This window comes from Pan troglodytes, chromosome 13 (genome assembly GCF_028858775.2).
Source record: "Pan troglodytes isolate AG18354 chromosome 13, NHGRI_mPanTro3-v2.0_pri, whole genome shotgun sequence".
In the NCBI taxonomy this organism is placed as follows: Eukaryota; Metazoa; Chordata; class Mammalia; order Primates; family Hominidae; genus Pan; species Pan troglodytes.
The window spans coordinates 34,891,838-34,919,313 of record NC_072411.2 but is presented as its reverse complement, the minus strand read 5'-3'; the positions used below and the strand labels follow the sequence as shown (position 1 = coordinate 34,919,313).

General features: G+C 37.8%; 1 protein-coding gene across 6 annotated transcripts in view; it reads left to right on the top strand.

Annotated features, from left to right (window-relative positions):
• The window catches only part of NCKAP5 (NCK associated protein 5), a 996,333-nt gene that overhangs the window by 805,562 nt on the left and 163,295 nt on the right, over positions 1-27,476 (top strand). For all 6 annotated transcript variants that reach the window (XR_010149730.1, XM_016949712.3, XM_016949711.3 and 3 more), the window contains exon 10: positions 2,052-2,171. Coding sequence is in view for 5 of the 6 variants with exons in the window: in XM_016949712.3 (XP_016805201.2) it covers positions 2,052-2,171 (120 nt within the window). In the remaining variant the exon portion in view is untranslated. The remainder of the gene's footprint in view (positions 1-2,051; positions 2,172-27,476) is intronic.

The window sequence follows — 27,476 nt, the reverse complement described above, 5'->3', positions numbered from 1 at the left end:
CCTCCCGAGTAGCTGGGACTACAGGCGTGCACACTTGCCTAATTTTTGTAGTTTTAGTAAAGATGGGGTTTTGCCATGTTGGCCAGGCTGAAGTTTCACCTTTTAATTTGAGCAGTGAGTGGGTCCTCACAATGGCCTCTGCCAAATGGCATGTGTGCTCATGAGTACAAAATGTGCACTCGTGATCCTGCCCTGCTGGATCTTGCACTCTTGCATGTCATTCTGAACATGACATTTCTTTTCTCTGCTCTCAATTTGTAGGCACCGATCAGTTGAAAACACCCTATACATAAGCTTTACCCATTTAACTAAAAAAGGCAAGGAGAGTTGAAACTGTAGTGGGCTATACCTTGGCCTGTTTCTTTGCCCCCTTTAATAGAATTAATGCTACTGGATAAGATGATGCATGCTCATCAAGCCTCAGAGAAGGCTTTACTAGTGAGATCTAACTTCACCATTAGATTCATACAAGGTTATGGCAGGCCCAGGTAACTCTGTGACTCCTATTTAGGCCCTAGGCATCAGAACTGTGGCTTGGGCTCTCCGTTGCTTGCAGAGCCTTAAGCCCAATAGGTAGCTGCCCCACATCAGAATACATAAATCTTTGAAGTAGAAGTGTTGAGAAACTTAAACGCTCTTTATCACGCCAATCACTAGTGAACAGAATTTGTCATCATCATCCCCTTTAGCAAAATAATTGTGAGCACTTATTAAGCTCCTACTATGTGTGGCATTGTGCTAGGTGATGGAATAAAAACAATGTAAGAGCAATATGCTGGTGTGGTTATTTCAGTATCTTCTTGAGCTTGTCTGGTGAAAAATGTGTCGTGTAATTGACAAGTCTAGAGCCCAAACGATAAAATGAATACAGAGTAATATATGCTAACTGTCACAAAGGAGGCATTGAGGGCTGATGGGAGTTCAGAAAATGGAGCAGGTATTGAGAGATGCCAGGTAAAAGGTCAGAGAGGTGACAAAGTTTGAACTGTACTTCAATCAAAGAGCCAAATATGGGCTGAAAGAAGAAGGTGGATAAGAAGGAAAAGTGGCAGTGAAAGGAAAAGAGAAGAAGGTAGAAGGAATGCGTAGACCTTTAGAGAACAACATGCCAGACCTTTGTTCTCTGCTTGGTGAGAACAGAAGACATTTTTTTTTTTATTAACATCAGGAAGTAGTGAAAGATAGTTTGAAATGCAGAAAAGGGTCAGCTTTTGAAGAACCTTGAATTTGGGTTTTATTCTACTGCGTCTGCCTTGAATTCCATCAAAAAGGGCATAGATATTTAAGTACCGCAAGTTCCTTTATTGCAGTCAGTTTGGAAGGCAGTTCTAGTACATCAGCTTCCTCCATGAGCTGGGGAAAAGGTCTCTGTGGTGTTTGAACTATTCAAAAGAGCTGCTCCAAACAGATGCCAGAATGGGCTAAGTGTGCTTCTTACCCAGCACTGAGACCAGAAAGCCCCAGAAGGTATGGAAATCCACGAGTTCAGAGGATGGGCAAGTGGCAAGTGGCCTTTTAAAAGCCATCTCTTCGGAGCTATTTCTCTCCCGCTAAATGCATCACTGACTCTATTAGCCCCATCACCGAGAATTTCAACTTGTTTTCACAAATGACAATGAAAAACTCCATCAGAAATGATAGTTTCTTTAGCTCATCAAATCTCTATTCACTGCAGAAACACTGTTGTTGTCCTTGTGGTTTGTGCTCTGTGATTGCTTTTATAAAGACAGTGAAAAGGCAAAATATATAGGCGGAAACTTAAATTGACTTCATATCGCTAAGATTTACTGTCTTCAAAAATAGCATGCTAGATTAATGCATTTCTGATTTCAAGGTGCTTTTTAAAAAAAAAATTGGTCTTCTTTGCACGTAATAATTCTATCAGACAATGGTCTGTGGAAGAAAACGTTGTATGTGATTTACTTCTGGGGGCTTTGAAGAATAAAAATACCGTTTTTTACTAATGATCTGAGACATATAAAATATGGTTATAATATGCAAAGACATCTTTCAGTTATGGACTTTTTCCTCCTTCGATGTGTTTGTTGTAGGATCTAAGAGAGGAATGTGTGAAGTTGAAAACAAGAGTGTTTGATTTGGAACAGCAGAATCGAACACTAAGCATCCTATTCCAACAGCGAGTCAGACCCACTTCTGATCTGCTCCTCCAGGTATGTGTTTATCTGGAAAACAATCTTTGCTACTGAAATGCTATTGACAGGAAGTTACTTAAGTTCGGAAGTTAGCAACATCTTCATGAGCAAGGCATATTGCATCAGAATCCCCATTCTTTCCTTTCTCAAGTTATGTCATTAAATTTGAAGGTGTCTGAAGTTCTTGACTTTTTAAAGCTACATGCAGATAAGGAAATGCACTAACAAATAATAAACAGGCAAAAGGGACAATCAGAAGATGTTCTGTAGTAAACTAAATGGAACCATGGAAAGGAGTTAGGAAATAATTGATTGCTTTGGGGACCAGCATTAGTAATCTTGCATACTGTGATAATCAAGGAAGAATTTTATGTAGTGCCAAAGCACATTTTTTTTATTTCAAAGTCTTTATGATCAAAAGTACATGTGGGGTTTGTTTTTCTTTTATATCTCTCTCTATGCAGAGTTCCTTCTTATAACAGAACGCCTCCTGTTTCTATCTCAGTATTTTTACAGGTTGTCTTTTTCTAAGTGCTCTCACTGAACTATTTTTTTTTACTTGCCTTCATAACATGGAAAGCTGTGGAAAGTCAAGCCATTTGAGTCGATTTGAAGCTGTTCCTGACAAAGCACTAGAGAATATGTCCCACTGCAGGGAAACATATGAATGGGGAGAGGGGTCTGCAGGGCTGACCTTTGCTGTTTCCGATCTTTGTGATCCTATTAATGTGTATATTTGCTTAAACAAGCTCCCATGAGCTTTGCCCCCAAGCCCTTCTGAGGCTAAGCTGTCAAAGACTGCATCGAGGTTTCACAGGGGCAGTGTGCAATGTGCAAAGGGCGGCCCACCACTGCGTGGTCTAATTGGCTGAGAGGAAGGTCCTTGTCCATCCTGTGGTCATCTGGATGATACTGTCCAGCACTATAACCACTAGCCATGTAGGGCTATTTAAATTTTAATTTTAAAAATTTAAATTAAATTAAAATTAAGTTTCTATGTCCAACTAGCCACATTTCCAGTCATCAAAAGCCACATGTGGCCAGGGACTACCTTAGTAGACAGCACACATGGACAACATTACCATCATTGTGGAAAGCTCTGCTGGACGGTATTTTTCCAAATGATCCAGACTGTGTTGCTAATTTACCCTCTGAATTTTGGAATAACAATCTTAGGACTCCTCAGAGAAATAACGGGAAATTGTAATTCATTTCAGAGAAAGAAAGATGTTTGGTAAGCTGAACATCAAAATGTAATTTGCCCCCCAAATTAAAATAAAACAGCTCTCTGAATTATAAAATAGATCTCATCTCCTAAATTAATTTCCTCTCTTCCTTATATGTTTGAACATAATTCATAATTTATGACTCAAAAATTGTGTGGGGTGGGAACGAAGTCATCTATCTCTATTCTGTTTTCTGTTCCTGACCACCATAAATATTTGTCATAGGGGATCTTGCATTTATAAAAAATTGTGTTTCTTTTGCAATCTCATCATCAAGATTCAATATTAGAATTACTTTTAAAAGGTGTTGCATGTTCCTGATTTTTTTTCTGTTCTGCCTGTTGTAACTTGAGGCCTTTCTGAAGTAGTGTTTAAGACTCTAGAGTCCCTGTTTATGAATTGTGATCATTTATTTGCATGGTAAACACACGTGCTATGGGTGTATAAGCATTTTCATTGGCTGTCACAAATTTCTTAAATTCATACTCAGAGATCAGGGGATGATGTGTATGCTAACAATAGACATCAGTGTTTATTCATTAGGTGTTTTCAGCCAACACACTTCATATTTCTCCCCAAATAGTACTCCCTCCAGGAGCCATTCTAATTTAAATAATATTTATAAAAGACGGGCTGTTAATAGTTCTGTGAAGAATAATGATATAAAGTGTGATACCTGCCCTCTTAACATCTTGGAGCTCATAATCCAAGACAGAGGACATGACTGGCTTTTCAGATGGTGTGTTAATTATTTCACTCATGGCTTTTCATTTTCTGATAGTACTTTAGGGTTTGAGAAACAAAATATATACAATGGAGCTAAAATACAATCATTCCAAACTTGCTTTACACCTATGGATGCTCAGTCATTATGCGTTGAGTGGAATAATGAACAAATAATAATTCATTGTTCTGGAGAGTTATTTTGCATAAACTTAAGAGAGGTTTGTGCTCCCACCTCTTTTGAAGTTTTCCTGTCTTACATGAATGTTGAGGCACTACACAGTCATGTGTTCCAGCCCAGTATGTCTGGGGATGTGGTGGGTGGGGGCAGCAAATCCACCAGTGTGTCCCTGGTTCCAAATATTATTGACCCTATAGCTGCTGCCCATGGTCTTTGGATTCATTATAGCAGATTTCTAAGTAGTTTTTTGCACTTCTTAGAAGGCTGCATTAGTTATTATTTGTTGAATACAGCCTAATGATTCTCTATATTCCAAAGTCGCTACCTGAAAAGAAATACGGAAAGAAGAGTTATGACCACATTGTGATTTAGGTAGACAAATTATAAATAGTATAAAGGAAAATAACTTATAAGAAACAGCCAATTCTTTGTCCCTTAAAAATACAGAATAAGAGGTTATATGGATATCATTTAGCAAATTCTTATGTGGGAGAAACAAAAAGGGAGTGCTCTGAGGATTAGTTGACAGATTCTGGTAAACTTACAAAGGGAGCCAGGTCCATGATGGAAATAAGAAAGGCCTAAGCTGAAATTAAAATCTTAAGATTGACAACAAACTTCTCTATTGATTTCATTTTCTAGAATGATATCTCTGGGACTATGGGTGGCAATAAATCAGATTAACAAGACCCCCCTCCATATTAAAATCAACATTGGAACTAAATTCCAAGGAATTGAGATGGCAGGATAGCAAACAAAATCCAAAAGTAATGTTCTTACAGAGACTGGAATCTCTTAACTAAGCTCATTTGAACCTACTTGTCCGGATTCACTGATGCTCAGCATTCCCTCTTTCAAATCACACTGAACAATGCCCTCAACTTAATGAATGTTGGCAGCTAGTAAAGAGCTCTCTACCATGTACACTTATTTGTCTTACCAGTTGAGCTGAATACTTGCCAAGAATGAGTTATTTTTGTAACTTAGTAGGTCTGCTAAAGTAGTATTTGTGATCACATTAAATATAGTTGTCTAACTATAAAAATAAATTGTGGGAGACCAGAAATTGTATTAAATGTGGAACAATTCTGCATGCAAACTGCTCCTCAAATGCCTTTAAGTTCCTGTACCATTGTTAAGGAAAACAAAAATTAGGAATCATAGACAATGTATAAAGTGTGTGTTGATGCCAAATTAAAAAAAAAAAGATAATGGAAGATTCCAACAAAAAGATCTCTAAGCAAAGAAGCAGCCTTGGCCCTACCAAAAATGTCACTTACCAAATACATAGTAGTGCTTACCATTACCATGTGTCAGACTCTATTCTGCAAACTTTACAGCACTCACCAATTTCATCTTTATCACAGTCCCATGGGGTAGGACCTATCATTGCACCCGTTTTACCAATGGGGATACTTTGGCATAGACAGGCTAAGTCCTGTAGCAGGTATTTGACAGACCAAGGATTTAAACCTGCAAATCTGTTGAAATTAAGTCCCCCCTTTTGCCTCCAATTGGTGCTCCCTCTGCGTGGAACATAAATGAGTAAGAGGACAAATTTTCTGATTCCCTATTCTAGGTGACATTTGAATTAACTGGCTCACCTAGGATTGAGTCAGATCAGAGGGCTTCTGCAGTACAATCCCAATAAGGAGCCTACCATCTTTACACATTTCTGAAATGCGGCATCTAAGATTTTCCCCTTCCTATGTGTTCTGTCTTTTACTTGTTTGGGATACCTGTGTAACCATTATCCTGATAGGACATTATTCTCGTATTCTTAGATTAAGACAATGTTTTCTTTTCTTTTTCATCTGATATTTCAAAAAGTCCTACTACTGATATCCTTAGGCCAAGTTAGGAAGAAAAGAATTTTATAGGGTAGATGATTCACATCAACAGTGGAGGATCTGACAGCTTAGAACCAAGGTGCAAAAATTTGCTGTTACTTCTTAGAATGCGGACTTTTTGTTTTTGCTAGTGTTTTATACCATTATTTCCAGTAAGATGAGAGGGCTTTTACGTTCTACTTGTTCCTCTCTTTTTTTCTCTTAGTCTTTATTTTCAGTGTAAATCTATCCATGAGTCTGATCTGGCAAGACACTGCACACTTTCCTTTCCACCTGTCCACAAGCCAAGCATCCCACTGTGAGATCCAGCTGTGAAATAAAGGAAAATAACATATAAGAAACAGCTGTCCCAGCAAGGGGCCAGCCAGGGCCTCAGCAGTCCTCAGTGAACTTTCCCCATACTGGAGTTCATGTAGTATCAGTGGTCCATGCAAGCTTTGCCTCCCGGGTTCACGCCATTCTCCTGCCTCAGCCTCCCGAGTAGCTGGGACTACAGGCGCCCGCCACCATGCCTGGCTAATTTTTTGTATTTTTAGTAGAGATGGGGTTTCACTGTATTAGCCAGGATGGTCTTGATCTCCTGACCTTGTGATCCACCTGCCTCAGCCCCCTAAAGTGCTGGGATTACAGTCATGAGCCATTGCACCCAACCATTATACACTTTTAAATGTATGTATTTTGCTTTTTCAAAACATCTGCCTTTGGGGTGCTTTCACATATATGTAGTTGAAGTGAGACAAAAAGATGAAAAGAAAAAAGACTAGTTAAGCAGGTAGCCTGCGGTGAGAGCAATAAGGGAGGGGTAGGTGAGTGAGTAAAGAAGAAGGTAAAGAATGGAACTGTGGTTCTTGAGTTTTTGTGATGGAAGCTTTTCATTCTGATCGATTCTGGCCTCTCTTGAGACACAAACTAAGAAGGAGTTGGGAGAAGAGGCAAGAACATCCACACAAGTTTGAAGCATCTACCTGGCTTCCCACGCTGTTGGGATATAAGTTCACCTTATGAGTTTCTGGAATGGATGAACTCTGCCCCTCGGCTGTTTGTGTGGACCAGCCATGGAGGCGCCTCCAGTCCTGCCCTACAAACCTGATATCTAATTTAGAAACACCCACAGGGTGACAGGAGGAGCAGCCAGTGATGCTTCAGGGATGCTGAGTAACACCAGGGCTCAGATGGCAGAGTATCCACTGGTGGTGAACCTGTCATCCTGCATGGTTACAGGACATTGGTGGTTTCATTATGGGCACTGGCCACATGAAAACATATGGAGAATGTGCAGCAGGTATTCTGTCTCATGCACTAAGCACTGGAAAGGATATTAACCTGTCAGACGTGCAGAAAGTGGCCCCTTTGAGAGGTAAGGGACGCTTTGAAAAATCACACAGTTCCTGCAGAGCAAGGCTTTCGATGATGAGATGTAACACGTGAGGTTGGTTTGGGATCAAGTAAGAGCTATACAAAAGACAAGAAAGAATCATCAGGGTTATGGCAAGATGTGATTTTTCCCTCTTCATAATATGCCCAAGACCCTCTATAGACTTGCTTCACACTTCAACAGCCTCATTTTTCTTTTTTTCCTGACACAAATTCTTTACTTCAGCCAAGCAGAAATACTTTCACTCCACAGAGCATGACATAGGTTTTCCTTCAACTGTTCCACTTTGTATGTCATTTTTCTGTTCAAAATGCTACTCTACTCCTGCCCACCCCACCCCTGCCACTCCTCTTCATTCGATTACCAAATTGGGAGCACCAAAAGTAATGTCAGTGCTGAGGAGTCCATGGCAAAATGCATTTGCTCAAGGGCCTGTGGTCTACAATTAAGCCTGAAAGGGAAATGATGTTCTAAAAGGCATGTGGGAAGCTATAGCAGCTGAGCAGAGACAGGCGTGGGGCAAGTGGAATCCTAGCTCCGCTTGCAGAGGGCCCTGGGGAAGGCCCAGCAGAGGAAGCCATGCCTCCATGTGACTCCAGGTGGACAAGAGAAAGTATAAATGCCATCCAGAAAGAATACACTGTGCAAAGGCATGAGAAATTCTCTTCCTCACAATCTGGTTTCTAAATTCATATGCTTTGGAGGTACTCCTGGAATAAGATCACAACTCCCTGCCCCACTCAATCTCCTACTCACACCTTGCTCACTAAGTCCTGGCAGCATTGATATGTTACTTTGTAAGTATGCTACAATTCTTTGTGCATACCTTTGCTCTTCATTCCCAAAGCAATTGAGGGGTGTGTTTTTTTCTTTGAACAAGACCCAGAGCTTACCAGTCCATGCATCATGACTAAATGTTGTGTTCCCATCAGCTTATAGTCAGCATTATCACGGAAGGTGTATGTGGTCTGTTATAAGGAAATCAAGGTAGGATTCCTACTCTTTTCTTGCTTGATTTGGCCTTTATTTTCTTAGGGACAAAAACCTTGTTTTGACCTTTGAATCCTCCTAGTACACAACTGGAATACACGTGAGCCTCAATAAATGCTGAGTGAACTAAGGATTACGTGAAACCAGGCAAATGGAAATGCTTGTAACAGAGGTACAGGGAGGTGGTTTCACAAATGAAGTGGCTCCAAGGGAGGGAAGAGCAGAAGGGAGTGAGAGCAGTGCTTAGGGTGCTGTGTATTTAAAGTGAAGAAGGCAAGCTTTGAAATATTATGTTTAGATGGGTCAGGATAATTAGGGGAAATTATCTCTCCTTTTAAATGAGTTTCAGGTGTTTTGTTGTTATTTGTTTTGTTTTATTTCTTCCTGTGGCCAGTGAGACTGCAGACATAGGTTCTGTCTTGGAATTGTTGGCTCCATAAGCTGTAGAGATTGTATTATATGAATGTGCCTTTGGTCAGGAGGACTGATGTTTCCATATTGTTTCATGGGTTTTTATCTCCCCATTCTACTCCCTCTTAAATTTTAAGTAACTTAATGGAAGGCACCTAAATTTCTATTCTTCATATCCTCCTAAAATTAGATATATGTATTAATTATATTAATAGGTATTAATTGCTTTCAAGAGCACATGGCTGACTTCCCATCATATGTGTCAATCTGTATTACTACGTGGCTGGCTTTACATAAACCATCCTCTCACCAAAACAATGAAAACTCTCATGCTCGGAGATCAGATGCCTTAAGGGGCTAAGCCAGGTGAAGGAAGCAGGAAAGGAAGTTGTGTGCCCTGCAGCCAGCCCCAGCCAGTTTGGCCCCATGGAAATGCTAGTTAGATGTCGCCATAGCTTTGAAAATTTTAAGAAGCTAGAAATGCAGACTTTTGCATGTAGTCTGTCAAATTTTAAATGTTGGCTAACACCTAGTTCAGCTATTTAATGACACTGAGGAAACCCAATAAGGCAACCGTGGACCAGAATTGGCCTGCAACCTGCTTTTCTTTCTCTGCCCTGAAAGTGGTGGCAGTTTAATTTAAAACTTGGTGCATGTGCTCAGAACACCTGGGCACTATGCTGCACAATCGTATTCATGGGACAGCCAGAATATATTGCTTTATTCATTATTTCAACAAAAATTCATTGAGCACTATGTCCTTGGTAGTGTACTAGCTCCTGAGGACACAGAGATAGTTTAGACACAGTTTCAGACTTAAAAATGTCATCATTTAATAAGGAGGTAGATAATATAAACAAACAGTTGTGCAGTAGAGTAGTAAATGCAACAGAAACATATACCATCCAAGGTCCTCAGAGGAAAAAGTGACAAACACTATTCTGAGTGTCAGGAAAGCCTTCTAGGGTGTGGTCACAGCTAACCTTGACTTTGAAGAATAAATAGGAGTTTGCTAGGATAACAGTTTCCAAAAAGCAATTTGTGAACTAAATTCAGGACTAATACTGGGATTTATATTTACATTGATCCCAGGTCCTGGCTTTAATTATAGCTGTAAGATTATAAAATTGTCTTACCCTGATTCGGCCTTGTTTGGCCTTCCCAACCTCTTGCAACAATACCAGATTAACTCATCCAGCTCTGTAGGAAAACAATAACCTCCAGGAGTGTCATGCTGGCTGAAATTTCTGTCACCGTGACCTCCAACAACACTTCTTTCTAGCTTTTTAACTGAAGAAGGATATAGTTATACTGAATTAAGAAGTCTAATGGAAAAGTGAAGAGCCCTCTGTGTCTAAAGTTTGTTTTAAGGATTTCAACATTGAATAGAGGTTCAAACCCTGAACATAAATCAACATTATATTGCAGTAGACTAAGTGATTGAAGTGTAAATTCACAAAATGCACCTTGTAGCATGAAACATTCAGGCGATATATATTTTTATCATATTTCAAACACATAAGAAAACCTGATTATCCTGAATTTAGTAAATTTCGTGCAGTAAATGTCTATCATAGTAACCTAAAAACTCCCCTAGTAAAAATTGTTATTAAGCACTACATTTTCATTCTGAGTTTTGGATAAATAGAAGGATTTGGAAATGCAAGGGACAGAAAGTACTGAGAAAGGAATGGTGATGCTTACCTGGGGATTTGATTATGCAGATTCGAGTATTAATTTCTTGGCGCTGGAAATCATGGACTGTCCATTGCTATCAGCAGATGTCACACTAGGGAAATCTTATTCCCGGCACGAAAAGATTAAGTAACCTAAACTCTGACATGAAAGACTAGTGTTTCCAGAAATGAAAAGCAATTCTGGCTTTGTTCTGTCACCTCTCTTACCACGAGGGTGCACTGGTCTAAGAGCTGCCCTGAAACACTTGGGAGCAGCTTTCTGGAACTGGCCAGTGATTTGCAATCTGACGCAGCTCTTCAGGAGACTTGGGAACAAATCTTTAACCTGTCGGGCTGCAGGAAGGAAGGATGTCTTTGAAGCCCTAAATCTTGGCTGCATGGGTCAAGGAAGGGAGGGGAGAGTAGATACCAACGAGGCAAATAGACGCATCTAGGGTCTCTTAGCAAAACCAGAACAGGCTGAGCCTCCTTGGGAAGAGAACTGCAGGAAGGCCACTGAAGCCCCGTGCTGCCCGGGATGGCCAGACCCTAGAGGCAAGCGGGGTTAACCTTCAGTTGTGCCTGGCCTGCTGCAGCTGCTCAGAAATACACTGGGACCGGGCTCACAGTAGCCCCCAGTGTGATCAGGGGGATGAAGATAAAGATTCTCAGGGCAAGATACTCTCATATCCTAATGCCACTGGTTTATAGCTTACACCTGGCTGCACTAGAACAGTTGGGCCAGATTCAAAGGCAAAAAGACACACCCCACTTCCATCTACTACCTCATATACAAGCACACACAAGCTCAGGTCAAGTTTTCAAAAATCCTAATAGAAATCTCCAGACAGGTGAGATGATAGTGCACTTTTGTGAAACTTGAGAGACCCAGGAAATGTTACCAAGTCTCCTGTTCATAAAACCATCTTCATGCAATAGCTTTCTAGCAAACTTTTCCGCCTTTAAAGCAGTTTGTATGTCTTACCTGGGTCAGTTTCTGTCAATCACTGTCGGCCTAACATCTCAAAATCAAGAACAGAAAAAAAAAAAATGCTTGAAAAAAAATGCTTTTCTGAAAAATTTGGAAGGCCATTCACCTGCAAGGAGGCTCACTGGAATGACGGGCATTGCCCTGTATGTCACAGACCCTGATAGGAAGCCAATGCCACTGTGACTCACTGGTGACCTGAGAAAGGCCACACAAACATGTCACCACTGCCTCCAGCCATACTCTGTGGTTGATAAATCTCTGCCCTTTCCTACCTCAGAAGTAGGAAAGCAGAAGGATCAGCAGAGTTCCTGTAAAATAACATAATTAAAAGGAGCCTGAGAATCTTTGCAAGAGTGTCTCATTAGGAGAAGTAGTCCCTGCAGTTCTAGCAGGTTAACATGTGCTGTACTAAGGTAGCAAAGTGTTTCTATGAAACTGGGTTGGCTGAAGGCCAGTGTGGTCAAATATGCCATTTCCCAAACAGATACCTTGTAGTTACATTGATAAAGCTTTGAGATTGTTCTATACCTTTTTAGCAAGCAGAAGGCATCTCACTGCATCTTTACAATAGGCCCAGGGTATTAGTGCTGTTTTACAAACAGGGAGATGAGCCCCTAGAGGCTGCGGCTTCTTCTTAGCCAGGCTTCTCTCCGGTCCAAAGCTTCCTGCCTTAAATTACCCACTGCCCGCTTAGGCCCTCACTTCCAAATGTCACTTCATGACTTTTCCCAGGCCTACATAAGGAAAGGATATTGCAGTGGCATTCAATGAGTCAGCCAATTAAAAGACATTTAATGGTCGGTTTGGACTTGACAATGTGCTACACCTTGGAAAAATCAAATTCAATACATTTGGGTGGTGTCCAAATAATCAGAGTTATAGACAACACTGTTGTGGGCATAATAGATATTTCCCTGAATAAGGACATGGATCTAATAACCTAGTAACATGATCAAATCATTTGCCCTAGAAACATGTTTATGCCAAGGAATAATAGAATCATATATTATTATATCTCAACTTTCAAGATCATATAATCTACCCCCCTCCCTGGTTATTGGACACTCAGATTGATACTTGCCTTTTGCAAGGTTGCACAGTCTGTTTAGAGAAGAGTAGCGGCTCGATTCCAGGAGTCCTGATTATCAGCATTGTACCCTTTCTACTACGCCATGGGGGTAATAAATTGGAAATGTACCCGAATTAAGGAATAGAAAGAGCTTGGCATGAGAAATGTGCCCTCAGTCTAACGAGCAGCTTTGGGAAATGGTTCAGATGGAGTGGACTGACTAAATCATTGAACTCCAAGGAGGCATGTCGGGTGGACCAAAGAGGTAGGAGAGAAGTGAAAGGCCACTAAGATCCACGCAGGCTGAGATTCACGTCCCCTCTGCACCACATGTTGGCTAGGTGACCTCGGGCCATTCTTGAAATGTCTAGTACCTTAATGTTAGAAGCTAACAAATGCAGAAGTTCTTTCCTTTCTCGTCTTGTGAGATTTGTGACCTGCATCTCTGTGGCAGGGGAACAGGGAGGTGCAACAAATGATCTGTTTGCTCAGCACTGATTTCTGAGAAACTGTGGTCTGAGTGAATGAGATATTGGCCCAAAAATATACTGTATTAAATCAGTTTCTATTTTCTATTATTGACTTGTTGGATTTTCCTGGGAATTTGTATTTCTGGGGATTCTCTAGGGATATTTAGCTCTAAGTAGATCCTTATGGGCTTTTAACCAAGTAACTCAGAGTGAATGTTTCAGCAAGAATAGTGTCTGAGATAAGCAGGAGTTGGAAATGCCCTGGATTAAGCTATCTATTTAATCTTGTGGTTAACTTTCAAAAAGAGGGGGAGCCATGGCTGGATCACAGAATCCTTTGAGTATCTGAGAAAGACAGTAGGTTTTCTCCCTATATACAGAGAGAAATTAGCTTGTAACTTCAAGATATTCAGGGACCCTGCGAAGCCTATTAATTAAGAAATTAATCCCTTAATTACAAAATTAATCCCGAATTAAAATTTAATCCACGATGATCATCTGCATCATAACTGCCCTTTTACCCTTTATTCATTCACATTGCATCGGACACTTTCTATTTCATATTGTTTCTTTGCTTCAGGCCTGTTTTTAAATCTTTACCAAGTGTGACAGATCCTGAATACCCATCTTTGTAAATTCAAAGTGCAAATCTTTAAAAAAAACAGTTGTTTTTAGCTTTTTCTGTTCACTTTTTAAGTTTTATTTTATTGTATCTTTTGGAGACAAGGTCTCACTATGTTGCCCAGGCTGGAGTGCAGCAACTATTCAAAGGTGTGATCATACCACACCACAGACTCAAACTCCTAGGCTCAAGTGACGCTTCTGCCTCAGCTTCCTGAGTAGCTGGGACTACAGACATGCACACCACGCACAGCAGGCTTTTCCTTTTTATGATTGCTTTTCCCTCCCAAATAGCTAACTAGTGAATGGAAGAGGATAAGAATCATGTCTTCAAAATCATATTTTATAATAGATATATTTATGTTGTGAAGAAATCAGAATTTCAAAATAGAACACATTATACACTTTCGGACAAGAGATGCATACAGATGTGTTCCAATAAGCCTTGCTCATATTTCATTGTTACATTTGACATTGTTCAAGACAGGCATTGAGATCCTTGAATTAACGTAAAGATCTCATAATGATATGAGTGCAAAAAGCCGTTATCATTAATGTTGCAGCAGAATTTGCCATAAAAACAAGAAAAGCTGAAATGAAAGAGGTAATCTGCAAGCTGATGCCTCAGATGGAAAACTGTCTTCTCATTACAATGTTATGTCCACTTCTAAAAGGAAAAAAATAACTCGCTGACTTAATTCTATATCAGGACAGGACATGTGAGATGTTCTTGGGTACCCTTTTTGCATCTGGGTGGATTACCACAATTGATCGTTCACTAAGCTATCATACTGTTCATTTCAGTAGCTAAATTTTGCTTCTGGTCTCTGACCAGACTGCTGAAACACTGAAGATCCACATAACATATTATTAAATTAACTTCTCCAAAGCAGGTTCCTAATGAATCTGAGTCTTTACCCTGGTTAAGAGAAACCATTAAACACATTCTACATATAGTTGTGACCTGTTTCTGAAGAATATTTACATCCTCCTTTATCCACCCCAAAAGGATTCTCTAATTTCTCTTCCCAATCAATCCTTCTCAGTCCTCAGCCCCAGGCAACCACAGATCTGCTTTCTGTCACCGTGGGTTAGCTTTATCTTTTCAAGAGTTTAAACAAAATCATGTAAGATATACTCTTTTGTATCTGGCTCATTTTGCTTCACATATGTTTGATATCAGCCATGTAGCTGCTTGTATCAGGAGTTCTTCCACAATGACTTTTGATTTTTTGACTGGTGATGATATATGTCCTTGAAGGTGTTCACGGAAAATGTTCAGTAAGTTACATGGCCAGCTTTTTGGCAGTAGATTCATTTGTGGCTCAGTTAATACTTAAAAATATTATCCTGGGATTTGGCGTACTAATGCAGCATTGCCAAAAGCGATGATATGTGTATATCTGTCTAGTTAGATTCTAAGGAAAACAATATATATAGAAAAGGCAGAACAAGGGCTTTGGAGTGAAATAACCTGGGATCAAATTCAGTCTTTGCTGATCATTAATATCATGACCTTGCCAAGTAATTTCATCTCTGTAAATTTCAGTTATCTCCTCTTTGAAAGGAGAAAAACAGTACTAACTTCTTGGTTGTTGTGTGTGTATATTTTAGAGTTAAGTGAGTTAGCATATGTAAGGTACTTAGTACAATGTATTGCACTACCAATAATAACTATTTAATTATATTATTCCTTTATCATTATTTTACCCCATATTTCCCACATCTCTTTAATCTGTCACAATGCTGAATGCACTTTTGGGGTTTACTTTTCATTGCCCTATAGTCTGAAGTATTTTGATAATTTCCTTTAGCCACTTTGTATGTGCTTGTAGATTTTTATAATATAAATATGGCCCATTTCCTACTTTTTAAAAGTATACAGTTGAAAGCATACAATATTTGCATGGCATGAAAATGTGCCTATTTCATTCACATTCATAAAATACACGAATATTTAATTTATAATTGAATTTACTTAATTAATGAAATACACAAATCATTCTCTGGAATAATAAAATGGGTAGTGTATACAAGCATATGCAATTTATAAAAGAGCCTTAGTTAAGCCACTGTTATTTCTGCTTACATGTTAGAGACTCTAATAGCCATTCCTGAAGCTAATCCAATTCTGCCACTTTCTGAGTGCTAAGTTGTGTGACTTTAAAGAAGTCATTTAAATTCTTTAGGTCTCAGTAGGTAAAATGAAGGATTTGGCAAGAACCAGGGATCCTTTTTTCTATTATAGCTTGATTTGTGCTGAGGAAAAAGGATAATGGATGGAGGGATGGAGGAAGAAGTCACTGAATGTTAAAAGTCACCATGAAAGGCCAGGCATAGTGGGTCACGCCTGTAATGCCAGCACTTTGGGAGGCCGAGGCAGGTGGATCACCTGAGGTTAGGAGTTTGAGACCAACCTGGCCAACATCGCGAGACCCCATCTCTACTAAAACTACAAAAATTAGCCTGGCGTGGTGGGTCATGCCTGTGACCCCAGCTACTCGGGAGGCTGAGGCACAAGAATCGTTTGAACCCAGGAGACGGAGGCTGCAATGAGCCGAAATCATGCCAAGGTGACAGAGTGAGACTGTATCTCAAAAAAAAAAAAAAAGAGTCACCATGAAATAATATGAAGAAAGGAAGTTATACTGTTCACCTAGATTTATATCCCAGTTCTGAAACTTTACCTCTAAATTCATTATATCAAACTAAATACTTATTACTGATGAATAAGAAGGTTTTCATCAGCAAGAAAGAAACCGTGAAGAATTTCTGAAAATTTGAAAGCTAGTAAGTTCACCAAGGTACGCTGATATTAGAAAAACACACAAGAGCCGATATATTTCTTATATATCAGTAACAACCAATTGGAAAATGTAATTGAGAAAAGATTTCATTCATAATATAAATAAAAAATATGAACTACATAGCAATAAACCTAATAAGAAATATGTAAGATCTAAATGAATGAAACAGGAAAACATAATAAGAAAAGAATGGAAGAAATGAATAAGTGGAAATATATCTCCACGAGATGAGAAAAGTCAATGTTATAGAAATGTTAATTCCCCAGAGCCAATCTAAAATTAAATGCATTTTCAATCAAAATACAACACAATTTTTTATCGGACTTGTCAAGCTGATTATAAAATACACCTGGGAAGTTAGAAATGTTCTCCAGTAGCCAAGTAAGCGTTGAAAATAAAGAACTACACAGAAGTATGGGGTGGAAAAATTACCCTGTGGTACTTCAAAATATTCTATAAAGTTGTAGCTATTAGAACAGTATGGGTTTGGACCAAGAAGAAATAAATAGATTGAGGGAGGAGAAGTCTAAAAGGCCCATTTTTATATGAGAATTTATTTTACAATAATAGTAGCAGTAAGGAATGATGAAATATGCATAAATGGTTGTGGTGCATTTGATAATTCATTTGAAAATGATAATAATTGGAGCCCTATCTCACATAAGGAATATAAATTTTACATGGGTTAATACCCTAAATGTACAAGAAATTATGTAAATACTGAAGAAAACACTGAAGACTTTTTGTTTTAATTTTAGTGTATTGGATATTTTCTCAAGCAAGGCATAAAACCGAGAAGTCATATAGGAAAGGACTGTTTGACTAAATCAAAATTTTAAAATTTTGGTTGATCAAATATTCTATATACCTAGGCAAAATAGGCAATAGACTAGGAGAAAAGGTTTTTGACACACAAATAAAGGACTGAAACAGGAAGCATGTAATTCCATGAATTAGAATTTCTTATGAGTTAAAATGAAGTAAGACAAGAGTAGAAATAGACAGTTAACAGGAGAGGAAACACAAATAGCTGATGAACTTGTGAAAGACACTCACCTCACTACCAGCCAGTTAGCATATTAAAACACAAGATAACCTTTTTTTACCAAATAGACTGGCATAAATAAAAGTGTGATGATAATATATAAGACTTTATAATACATTTTGAAGTACCCTCTACTCAAAGGTGGAGAAAAACAATCTCATACACAAATGTTGAAAATGTAAACCGCACGCGTTTCTGGCAAGGTTATAAATAAGTACAGCAATTCCTGGGTAGCAGTTTAGTAGTAAAAGCATCTACTCTTTGACTTAGCAATTCCACATATCCATATTTACAGAAACCGTCATTCATGTGCAGAGGGTGACATGTGAGACACTGTGCACTGTTTTCAAGTAGCAAATTAATAGAAACAACCTAAATGGCCATCAAAAAACCTATGCTATATCCGTGCTATCCAGTATTATCAAGTTAGAAGTTTAAAAGTATCAAGTTAAACCATATTTCATGACCTAGAAACATATCTTAAAAATATATTAAGTGAAAAAGTAAAGTTGCAAAGCAATACAGGTTACGTGATACAATTTATAGTAAATACACGCTCACACAGAAAAGCAAAACAATGAATAATTTATAAATATACCTGTATACGTAAGCACATGGAAAATAGTCTGGAAAAAATGTATGTCATACTAATACAGTGGCTTTAAGGGAGTATCTTTAAGGAAGGGAATAGGATGAGGGGTGGCCAAGTAAGAGTTTATCTTTCTTGTAGAATTCTTATTTGAATTCTTTACAGTAAGAATTTATTCAGATGTTACTTACACAGTTAAAAAGTATTATTTAAATTAAAAGCAAATCAAGATAATATCAAGGGTAGGAAAAGTTTATAAATATTGAGAAAAAATATATGCATACATGTGAGAACACATGTACCTTTATAATGATAGGCTCTTTAAAGAAAACGTATTACATATTCTTATTTTTGTTTTGCAGATAATTTCATGGTAGATTCTATTAGTCTAAATCCTAAACTGCCAAACTATCCTCAGTAAAACCCTGAAGCTGGGAGGAGTGAAGGAGGAGAAGGGTAAAAGTGTTCCAGAGATTTCTGGAAGGGGAAAGGAGGAAGAGGAAAGAAGATGAAAGTATTCTTAAGGTCACAACCTACCAGATTGGGGAAAGGCAGAGATAAAGGAAAAAGTATGTCTCAGCAGGGGAAATAGTTGGTATCACATTTTCTCAAAATGTGTGAGGGATATGGGTATTATTTAGGGCCAAAGCCCTGGAGAACTTTTAAATTAACAAGGGAAAGAATAGCAACTTAAATTAGTAAAAATACTAAATAGGATAGTGATGAAATAACAATATAAAATAAGAGATCTAAAGTAAGATATAAGAAATAAAATTAAGTATACCAACTTGACACTAAAATGTATGGTAAAAAGAGAAATAGGATTAGAAAGTAGTCAAAAGCCATTGGAGATTGCCATATTGGGTTAGAGAATAGGAGTTTTTTAATTAAAAAAAAAAAAGAAAAACTTACAGTGACAAAAAAAGGGAAAAATGAATGGATGAGTAAAGATACTTGAAAAATGCTAATATAAAGAAAACAACTGTGGAGAAATTACAACAGATACAGTGGAATTTAAGTTTAGAAGCCTTAAACAGATGAAGAGGGACATTGGGTAATAAAAAAAATTTACAAGTCATAAATAAAAATTTAAGTCATAAAATTGTATACACCAAAAACCAAAGCAGTTAAACATACAAAGCAAAAACTTAAATGTAAGGTGAACTTAATAAAACAATACTATTATAGAAAAAGACCTCAGAACACAAAGATTCTTTCAGAATTGAGCAATTCTGATAAATAATAGGAACGTAAAGATATAAAGAATACAATCACTAATCTTTATATAATAGCCATATACAAACCGCTGCATTGCTTCAATAAGGTATATTCATTGTACTTATATATCTGTGAAACATTTAGAAAGATAAATTATGCCTTAGCTCCATAGGAAACCCTAGCAAAATTTAAAAACATGTAGATTATACAGGCCAACTATCTGATAATAAGCTAATAAAATTATAAATACAAAAATGAAAATGTTTACTGCTTGGAAATTATAAAATACACTCCTAGAAAATTCTTGTATCAAAGAAGATAGCAAATGTGACATTATAAACCATCTTGAAAACTATGTAGAGAAATATACTTCATATCAAAACCTATGGGACACAGCAAAAATAGAAAATTTACATGAGACAGAAAAAATGGAAATTGGGTGGGGCATGGTAGCTCACGCCTATAATCTTAGCACTTGGGAGGCCGAGGCAGAAGGATTGCTTGATCCCAGGAGTTCAAGATCAACCTAGGCAACAAAGTGAAAAAAAAAAATGAAAAAGAAAAATCATCCGGGCATGGTGGCACACACTTGTAATCCAAGCTACTTGGGAGGCTGAAGTGGGAGGATTGGAGCCCAGGAGGTTGAGGCAGTGAGCCATGATGGTGCCATTGTACTCCAGCCTGGGTGACAGGGTGAGACCCTGTCTCAGAAAGGATTTAAAATAAAGAAAAGAAAAAATGGAAGTTGGATATCCTCAAATATCTTTAGTATTAGAAAATAAATATAATAAAGTAGCAAAATTTATTTTAGAAATTGGGAAAAGGAAAATACAAAAGGAAATAAGTAACGATGAAGGCTAAAATTAACCAGAGATTTATATGTGTGTGTGTATATATGTATGTATATTCCCAAAAAGTTTATTAAAATACCAATAAAAATAGTCAAATCTCTCATTTGACTAATAAAAGAGAGCTAAGCTATGTAAGAATGAGGGAGAAAAATCATAGCCATAGATGTCAGTGAATAAAAGTTTATAAGAAAATAATCATCATGTCTGTCCTAACGAATTGGAAATAAATTATTGCCTAGCAAAATGTAAACTGTAAAATGAAGTGTATGATGTAAGAGATTGGAAAGACAATTAAAGACCTACCATTGAAAAAGTTCCTAAAAACAGACAAGAATACAGCTAAGCTTTATGTAATCCTAAAAAATGTGTGTAATGCCAATATTATTTAGATTATGTCATACCATACAAAAGGTTAAGCCAGCATAACTTTAATACCAAAATCTTATAAAAATACTAGACCTAGGAAAACTATAGACAAATATCATTTATGAGTTAAGATACATTCTAAAGAAAATATTAACAAATAGAATAAAGAAATGTCTTTAAAAATACATTATACTAAATGAGGCAATTTCCGAAGTGCCAGAGTAGTTCAATATCAGGAAATATATCAACATAATACAGTGTGACATAACTTCAAATTAAAGTAGAAAAGTCACATGGCCAAGGCAAAAGATCTTGCATTTGTGCTTGAAAAGTTCAATACTCATTTTCAATAAAAACTCTATGTACAACAGAATAGATGGAAAACAATTAAGTATAATAGAGTATATATAACAACAGAAAAAAACAGCAAATGTGCTGGCAAACAAAACACAGAAATCCTTGCAATTAAATTCTGGAAATAATAATGCCACTATTATTATCCTACAATATGTTGAAGGTTCTAGTAAAGGTAATAAGACGTGAAAATGAAATGGCAACTATAAATACTGGAAAAGTAGAATGAAAACTGTATTCCTTTACACATTTCATAGCTACATTCTTAGAAATAATCTCTAATAAAAAATCTGCTAGTTTAAATATGGTTAACTCATTGGATTGAAAGTAAATATAATAAAAATTAATAGCTGTAATCTCTTTATTCAATAAGCACCTAGAAATGGAAATAGCAAATTATTTCCTTTCAAGGTAAGGACTAAAATTATAATATATTTAGAAATAAATTTAGCCACATGGTAAAACTCACACACAAAAAATGGAATTGTATTAAATTATTTTAACATGGTTTTGGAAGAATACATGTCTGAGAAGAAAAGTCAGGAGAATCTGCTTTGCTAGATATCAGACTGAACTATAAAGCTATTATATTTAAAATCAATATGGTGTTGGAATGGCAATAGAAAAAATATCAAGAGAACCAAGTACAGAAATAGATCTTACTATGTATGAAAATCTAATATATGACAAAGTCAGTATTTCAGTTCTGCAGAAGAGAGATGGATTATTTGAAAGATTATACAGATAACCTTGAACAATATGGGCTTGAAATGCATGGGTCCAATTATACACAGATTTTTTTTCAATAAATATACAGTGAAATTTTTTGGAGATTTGTGACAATTTGAAAAAACTCACAGGTGAACCACAAAGCCTAGAAATATTTTTTAAAATAAATATACACAAACCTATTATAAAAAGGTAAAATGTATCAAAACATACGCACACAAACACAGACCATACATGGTGCCATTGGCAGTCAAGAAAAATGCAAACAAGTGTAAAGATGCAGTATTAACTGTAAAATTAACTATATACATACTGTACTATTGTAATAATTAAACAGCCACTTCCTGCTGCTATTTTGGTGAGCTCAAGTATTCCTAGTATTCACTTAAAATGCTGTATGAAGCCATGCACAGTGGCTTACACCTGTAATCCCAGCACTTTGGGATGCCAAGGCAGGTGGATCACCTGAGGTCAGGAGTTTGAGACCAGTCTGACCAACATGACGAAATCCCATTTCTACTAAAAATACAAAAAATTAGTCGGGCATGGTGGTGGGCAACTGTAATCTCAGCTACTTGGGAGAATGAGGCAGGAGAATTGCTTGAACCCGGGAGGTGGAGGTTGCAGTGAGCTGAGATCACACCAATGCACTCCAACCTGGTCAACAGAGCGAGACTCTATCTCAAAAAAAAAAAAAATGCTGTGCAATGCCAATCATCTCTGTGTGAGCATTTCATCTCTCCAATCTTTTTACTGCAATTGCATATCATGGCAAAAAGTGATCTCTCTTGGTTCTCATGTATTTGTCATTGTATTTAGTGCAATACCAAAACCCCATGTCAACTAGTGATTCTGGAAGTGCTCTAAGAAGCAGAGAAAAGTCAAGACATTATAAGAAACCATTGAACTGCTACATATGGACCATAGTTTGAGGTCTCCAGCTGCAACTGCCACATGTCAGACAAACAATTCATCTTGTAAACAGATGGTATAGAGTCATAGTATAGATAAATACAGTACGCTACTGTAAATATATTTTCTTTTCCTTATGATTTTCTTAGTAATATTTTCTTTAGCTTACTTTATTGTAAGAATACAGTATAGAAAATGTATAATATACAAAATATGTGTTCAGTCTTTATGTTATTGATAAGGCTTTTGGTCAACAGTAGGCTATTAGTAGTTATTTGCGCCTTTTTTTTTTTTTTTTTTTTTTGAGACAAGGTCTCGCTCCATCACGCAGGCTGGAGAGCAGTGCCATGATCAAAGTTCACTACAGCCTCAACCTCTTCGGCCCAAGCAATCCTCCTACCTCAGCCTCCTGAGTATCTGGGACAGGCAAGTGCCAACATGCCCAGCTAATTTTTGTATTGTTTGTAGAGATGGGTTTTCACCATGTTGCCCAGGCTGGTCTTGAACTCCTGCGCTTAAGCAATCTGCCCGCCTCAGCCTCCCGAAGTGTTGGGATTACAGGCATGAGCTGTCGCACTCCGCCATTTGCACATTTTTGACTGCTAAAAACTCCTAACCCTCACGTTGTTGACACCAAGAGTCAACGGTACTTATACTACTAGCTATCTACCTGGAAAAAATACATATACAGAAAACAGGTATAACTGGTTATCTTGTACCACATGAAAAACAAATGTAGATATATATAAGATTTTAATGTAGAAGAAATAGTAGATATTACAAAATAATATGAGAGACCATACATAAAATCAAATAAAATCCAGAAGCTATAAAAGGTGAACTTATTTGATTCTATAAAAATTAAAACTTTGTATGATTTTTGAAAATCCTAACATAAGCAGTAGACAAACAATAGATTTTATGGGGCAGTATTTGAATTAAGAGGACAAACATCTATAATATACAAAGAGCTCTTACAAATGGACAAGAAAAAGACATGTAAGGCGCTAGAAAATTGAACAAATATATGAGAAGGCAGTTGATAGAAGTGCAAATCCAAATGGCCCACAAACATGTCAAAAGGTTCTCCATGTCACTAGTATTCAGGAAAAGGCAAGTTTATGTAACAACTAAATATCTCCTTAATTATATTAGCAATAATCAAGGAGAGAAATAATGCTTATTACTGTTATGGATACCAAGGAGAGGGTACTCCCATATATGTAAATGTTAGACTTTTTGAAAAGGCAGCTGGCAATAGCTATTCAAATTAAAAGTACTTACTCTCTTCCCTCAGCAACCCCAATTCCGGGACTTTGTGCCATAGAAATAAAGGCTAATTAGCCCACAAGAGAGAAACAGTACAGGAGAAGAAGCAAAAGCAGATGAGCGATTTTATTTATTTTTGTTGTTGTTGTTGTTTTTAGAGACAGAGTCTCTCTCTGTCGCCCAGCCTGGAGTGCAGTGGTGTAATCTCGGCTCACTGCAAGCTCTGCTTGCTGGGTTCACACCATTCTCCTTCCTCAGCCTCCCGAGTAGCTGGGACTACAGGTGCCTGCCACCACGCCCGGCTAATTTTTTTGTGTTTTTAGTAGAGACGGGGTTTCACCATGTTAGCCAGGATGGTCTCAATCTCCCGACCTCGTGATCCACCCACCTCGGCCTCCCAAAGTGCTCTGATTACAGGCATGAGCCACCGCGCCCGGCCCCGATTTCATTAAGTTTTTAGAAGAGGGGAAGCAGATGGAGTAGTGGGAACTGAATTAATTAAACAGAAGAAGCTACAACCTAAGTATTGGCACTGAGCAAATAGCAAAGGGAAGGAAATCTCCCTGTAGAACCCATGAGGGGTTCCGCTGGGAGACCCCAGGTGCCACGGAGAGAGCAGGAGGGTGGAAAGTCTATGACCATGTAGATTCACTTCTTCCACTACTCACAGCAGTATACAAAGAAACAAAGGGTTTGACTTGTGAATAAGTTGAAAGAGGAGGGCTCCATGCTCAGAGATGCCAGTACAGCTGAAGGCCGGAGTAACAGGGATCACAAGAGGGAGTTAAGCTTAAGTCTTCATGCTGCCCTGTAGGGGGCCCCTCCCCACCTCCACCTCTTCTGTCCAGCTGCCAGAACACCACCACCCAGATGTACACCACCCTGCTCTCAGCCTGTGGGGATTGGATCACTCGTCTCAGCAGGAGCTAAACAGCCTCCAGTTCCTGGCATTTGGAGGTCTCCCCAGTGGGAAGTCAGCTCCCCACACTCTCAATGAAGTCCAGCCAGGAACAAGCCCTGTCCATGCACGGAGGCCTTCTAATCTTCAGTTTTTTGAAATGCATTCTCCTATGTTAATGGATAGTCAAAAGTTACCAGACACTTGAGGATAAATTTTAAAAAGGAAGACATCAAAACCAACAAATGGAGAAAAGGAACCCAGAGGTCATCTGAAACAACTCAGTGAACAGAAGAAAATTGAAAAAACATAAGAAAAATGCAAAAAAAAAATTGTACTATACAAAGAGATCAGAGAAAACTTTAGAGTTCTTAGGAATTAAAAATATGATAACCACAATGAAAAAGACGCAGTAGAAGGGCTGGAAGGTAAAGTATAGGTAATTTCCCAGTAAGTTAAAAAAGTTTAGAGATAAAAAATTTGAGTTCAAAACTAAAGAAATTAAAGGATCAGTGTAGCCATAAGAATAATAGTAATACCAGAAAGAAACAATAGGAAAAAAATAGAGGGAAGATAATTGCGAAATAAGTAAGACAATTTCCAAGCAAGGAAGCATTCAGGTTGAAAAAGCCTGTGAGCCCCTGAGGACACATCCACAGCAGGTATATTATGAAGCTTTAGAACACATGGGGGAAAGAGAAGCTACCCAAGGGTGGGGACAGCTACAGGACAGCCAGGGACAATTACAGGTCATGAAATAGGAACTACAAACTGAACAATGTCTGATTTCTCAGTAGCATCACTGTCACGATCACAGTGGAATGAAATGCTCAACCTACTACGACCAACCAAATGTTAATTAAGCATGGGGATAGACTAAAGATATGTTCCAGCTTACAAGCACTCATAACCAACAAAAGAATCACCCATGTCCCTTTTCTTAGGAAGCTACCACAGAGTGTGCTTTAGGAAACGGAGTGGGAAGACATATTTGGCCTAATACAGGATTTGATACACGAAAGCAGCAAAATAAGACTCAGAATGATGACTAGGCAGTCTCATGAACAAAATAAACAGCTGTACAGCAGCCTTAAGAGCAATAGCCCAGGCAAGGCTCTAGGGGGTGGAAAATAAGCTTTATAGTATGGCATAAGAATGATACAATGGACTTTGGGGACTTGAGGGGAAGAGTAGTAGGGGAGTGAAGAATAAAAGACAATATATATGGTGCAGTGTATACTGCTTGGGTGATGGGTGCACCAGGATCTCACAAATCACCGCTAAAGAACTTACGTAACCAAATACCACCTGTACCCCAATAACTTATGGAAAATAAAATAATAAACTTTATATCTGAGAATATGGAACATGTTACTGATGAGCAGTTGGAGAGTTGAGGGAAACATACAGGTTTTCAAGGAAAAAAATCACATTTTCAGAAAAAAAAAAACACCAATAACAATAACAAACAAAAAAAAATACTCCTAGGAAAATAAGAGATTGTTCATGAAAGAGGTCATGGAGTGCACCATTTAGTCAGCCGTGCAATCAGTGGTCATGATAATGCTGTAGTTGCTATGAGTTTAAACATCAATGAATTATAAATTACTGTGTTAAAGTTAGGAAAGGGAAACATGAGATAAAGGCATGTGATGGGAGAGCTTAGTCTGTATTTACCATGTTGGGAAGTCAGTGGAAGATGTCTGCAATTGATAAATCAAGAAATACCAGTGAAACATGTTACAAGAGCATTTTTGAGCCGCAGAAAATTGTAAAAATGGTTAAGAGTACAACTACCTAGATTTAAATCCTGGTTCTGCTACTCACTTGCTATGTGACCTTGAGGAAGTTTCACAATATTTCTATACCTCAGTTGTCCCATCAATAAAACAGGATAGCAAGAATGAAATAATCCAAGTATATTTTTAGAAGAGTACCTAATATGCAGTAATCACTTTGCAAGCCTTAGCTATGATTATTATTTCAAAAGTTGGAGCCAAGTATCAGGGAGAAGCCTGGGGGTAGAAGGTAGGCCCCCAAGGTAGAGAAGGGTGGGTGAGACACTCCTATTTTTTGTTTCAAGCTGCTTAGTCATATCTAACTTTTAAAATGTTATATATTTTACTTGGATAAAATAAAATTAATTGACATAAAATTAACTGGCAGTAAAAGATTTGGAGGAAAATTGAGAATAGTGCTATGATAGGTAAAATTTGAATGAAAACTGGAAAAAAGAAAAGTTAGTTAATTAAAGGCAGGAAAGTGAAAAAAATCAACACACCTCCCCAACAAAGAAAGAAAATTGAACAAGCCTGATCTAAAGGAAAAAAAAAAAGTAAAAATTCAGATAAATGACATTAGAAATTACAAAATGGTGTGAATTACAAATGGCGAAAGCTTTATACTAATGAAATTGAATGCTTAGTGTTCTAAGGAAGATAAAAGACAAAAATCATCTCAGGAGAAGGCAGGAAACCTTAGCCAACCAGGGATCACAGAAGATGCTGAGAGGGCAAAGATCAACCCCTAAACAAAGCAGCTGAATTCTAACTCATTCTATGAGGCTTGTATCATCCTGATACCAAAACCAGACGAGAAGACAACAACAAAAAAATAGAGAACTATAGACCAACATTCCTGATGAATATAGATGCAAAAATCCTCAACAAAATACAAGCAAACAGAATCCAACAGCACATCAA